Raw genomic sequence first — 3,956 nt, 5'->3', positions numbered from 1 at the left:
GCAAGAAACAACTCATTAGATTCATAAAATAAATGGTACTGAAGGAAACACATCCTTCATTCCATTCCTCTGTATGCTTCAAATCACCTCCTGTTTCCTTAGATTATATCTGGTGAAGACTGGGATGTGACCAAATTTACTAGACGCTTAAGATGAAAAGAGACTTCAGACAAACCTTAGCCAGCTCAGACTGTTCATCCCAGGAGACACAACCAGGGCAATTGTATAGCTTTTTTTCTATTCAAAGGCACATCACCTCGATCTTTTTATTCCCGTTATGGTCAGATATACAGAACAAACCTCAATCACCCTCATGTCTGGATTATGCTGCATCAAAATTTTTGGGAGACAAGGTCTCGACACTCCTGGGGGCTTCTGTCAGGTATCACTCCTTCACAATCAGGGGTCTGAGATTGAACAGGGCTCAATCTCCAAAGTAAAGGAATTACAAGTTTTTAAAACTTAACATTTTACAAATGCTTGCACATTATTTTTAAGATTTTATTTATTTATTTGAGAGAGAGAGAACACAAGGAGAACAAGGGATAGAGGGAGAGGGAGATGCAGGCTCCCTGCTCAGCAGGGCTCAATCACAGAACCCTGGGATTCTAACCTGAGCAGAAGGCAGATGCTTAACAGACTTAGCCAACCAGGTGCACCACATGCAGATTACTAATAAATGATGAGGCCGCTCCTCATGTAGGGTGAAAAGTATGACCTCCAGGACATAAAGGTATTGTGCTTGTGTGGATCAAGTCAGCTGTAACTCCATTTGGCATATTATCTGTGTCAAATTAACCTTTCTTTACCCAAAGGCAGTATGAATTTTGTTAGAGTTCATCCCTGTGCATGTTACTGGGGGTTAAGGTTTCTGAGAGGACAATTCTGTACAGAACCTCAGCAGGACCATCTCTTCTTTTGTAACCTCTTCAAGGTATCCTTGATTTCCTTGTTCCTCAGACTGTAAATCAAGGGATTCAACATCGGAATAACCACAGTGTAGAATACTGATGCAAATCTGTCAAAACTGGAGGAACCACCAGAGCTGGAACTCAAATAGACATAGACAGTTGAAGTATAGAAGAGGGAAACCGCTGTCAGATGAGAAGCACAAGTGTTGAAAGCCTTGGACCTGCCTTTGGCTGAAGTGATCTTCATGATGGACATAACAATATAGCCATAGGATATCATGATAATGAGGGCATTTATTATCCCAAAGAACATTGCTAATATAGCAATCAACAGTTGCACAAAGAAAGTGTCAGTGCAAGACAGGATTATCAGTTGGGGCATGTCACAGAAGAAGTGCTTAATGACATTAGGCCCACAAAAGTGGAGCTGAAACATGGCACACAACTGGGATATAGAAGCAGAGAGTCCAGCCAAATAGGATCCCAGCACCATCCGAATACAGAGGGTGGGTGACATGATGGATGAATAGAGAAGTGGATTGCAAATTGCACTATATCGGTCATAAGCCATGGCTGTCATGAGACAAGACTCACTCAGTCCCATGGTTGAAAAGACAAAGTACTGAACAGCACAACCCACAAAGGTGATAGTCTGCTGCTCTTGGAAAAAGTTGGAGAGCATCTTGGGAGCTATAGAGGTCACATAGCAGATATCTATGAAGGACAGATTACTGAGGAAGAAGTACATGGGTGTGTGGAGGTGAGAGTCCATCCTTATTAAGATGATGAGGCACAGGTTCCAAGTCAGAGTCAAAATGTAGATCAGCAGGAATACAACAAAGAGCACTGCTAGGATTCTGGGAAAATCAGAGAATCCTAAAAGGATGAAATAGGTGGTCTGTGTAACATTTCCTCCCCCAATCATTGGTTTGCTGCTTCTAAAATCAGGAAAGAGAGAAGAGAATGCACAACTGATTCAGGTGAGATGACAGTATTACAATTCCCATATGTGCTGTTTTTTCCCTCCACGGAGTGCTGGGAAAGAATCAGTGTCTCAGTGTCCTGATGAAAAGACCCAGCTCTTCATCTCAAATTATTAGGAAGAGTGATTTTAAAAGTGCTTCAGGATAATGATGTATTATATGTTGCCTAATAGAATTGAAATTAAAAATGAAAAAAAGTGCTTCAGGTTCTCAATTATTTTATAAAGTCTCATGAAAATTAAAGAGATATGTTTGAATTTGAAACTAAAATAATATAAATGAAGTAATTATTACAGAGATCATTCATTAAAAGTTTTTTAAAACCTCTGGTAATTCATTATGTAACCACTGCTTTACAAGAACATAAGTAGAATCACTCTAGATTAAAACTGAGATAGCCCTTCAGGCCCACATGGCCATCTAGATAATGTTTTGAAATTTCCTCTTTTATCCTTAAGAAAAGTTATTTATCCTCTTTGCAATAATTTCACAAGCTTGTATTTGGATGCAGTTAATGTATCATCTTCTAGCTGGCCTGGAAAATTATATCATAACTTATGACTCTGATAATATTTTCTTGAGGCACAGTATATGTGCCCAATGAAGTTATGGAACAAGTGTGCTTAGGGAAGACTTTGTACTAAGTGTACTAAAGAGAAGGCAGTATAGCTCACTATTGACCCCAACATTTTTTCTATATTAGGGTACTTTACTACTGGACAAACAGCATGAGAACCAATTGAGAAATTAAAGGTTCAGAATTTGGAGTTTTGTCTGATACCCTCTCGCTTTATGAGCTTGGCCCAGTAGCTTAAACACAAAAGACTGATTTACTGAAAATGAAGTGATAAATTTAAGAGCCGCTAGACTATAAGATAACTAGGACAGTTACAAGAAAATTCATGGAGATGCTCAGCACACAATTCTGTACACAGTAATAGTTCAATAGGTGTTGGCTATTATTACCATGGATTGCTTGCAGATAACCATGAATGACAACTGTACATATGGATAGGAATGTCAACAGTGTTATAGTTGTATGGGCTAATCTGAGGAAATTCCTGAGGCATCACTGACCTTGTAGGCAGTGAGGAATCATTCATTTAGGCAGATGTACATTCAGACCTCATGTAGAAGCAAATCAAACCACCCAGGGTCATGAAGATACAAAGCACATAAACAATTTTCTATTTAGTTTATTTGAGTTTGAATACACTTGGTTAACTGAGAACCAGCATCAAACTATGATGGACCCTGATGCAGAAGAAAAGTAAATAATTTAAATTACCAAGTACCACATAGCTATATGTCATGTGTTTTATTGATACAGTCATCATGTTAGAGTTCATTAACTGATTCATAGTAGATTGCAACTATGGCCTATGCTCCATAACCACCTGTCCTTCCTTCAGATGAAAGAGTAAATCAATATGGACAGCTAAGAAATTTTTGAAAAAATATTAGTAATTAAAAAGACATGAACTTCAAACATTAAAATGTGTATGAACCAAGAAAGTCTGTGGACGCTGAGAAACACATGGAGGTTTTAGAGGGGAAGGGGGTGGAGGGAATGGGTGACTCTGGTGGTGGGTATTAAGGAGGGCACAAATTGCATGGAGCACTGGGTGTTGTACATAAACAATGGACCTAAAACTAATGATGTATTTTATGGTGACTAACATAACACAATAAAAAAAGAAACAGTATTACATGTGCATTCACATAATTAAGAAATTGAAAAATAAAAAAAATTAAAAAGTAGTATAAACACTGATCATTTATTATTCTTGAATTCTTGAAATGCATTTATATAATTTTGGTATGTGGAAAAAATGTCTGAAATCTAACAGCAAAAACAGAAAGTATAAGAGAAGTATATAACAATTTTAAACTTGGTGATGTGACAAAAACCCACTTAAGTAAAATACTTTTGAAATACAATTGATAAGGGAAAAATAGTCACAATGCATAAAAAAGACAATGTAGTAATGCCTTTAATATAAAGGCATAAATCAGGGGAAGGGGCACTCATCTTTACTACTGATGAGGGTACAAAATGATT

At 37.6% G+C, this 3,956-nt stretch overlaps 1 protein-coding gene across 1 annotated transcript; it reads right to left on the bottom strand.

Annotated features, from left to right (window-relative positions):
• Nucleotides 1-897: 897 nt before the first annotated feature.
• Nucleotides 898-1,836, bottom strand: LOC111150221 (olfactory receptor 5AN1-like). The gene has a single exon (XM_022507642.1). It carries the CDS (start codon nt 1,834-1,836, stop codon nt 898-900), a length of 939 nt encoding a protein of 312 aa, XP_022363350.1.
• Nucleotides 1,837-3,956: the final 2,120 nt, after the last annotated feature.

Source organism: Enhydra lutris, unplaced genomic scaffold (genome assembly GCF_002288905.1).
Source record: "Enhydra lutris kenyoni isolate GAN:26980312 unplaced genomic scaffold, ASM228890v2 scaffoldscaffold22, whole genome shotgun sequence".
Lineage (NCBI taxonomy): Eukaryota > Metazoa > Chordata > Mammalia > Carnivora > Mustelidae > Enhydra > Enhydra lutris.
Note: the sequence above shows the minus strand (reverse complement) of the source record. Positions and strands in the feature narration are given on the sequence as shown.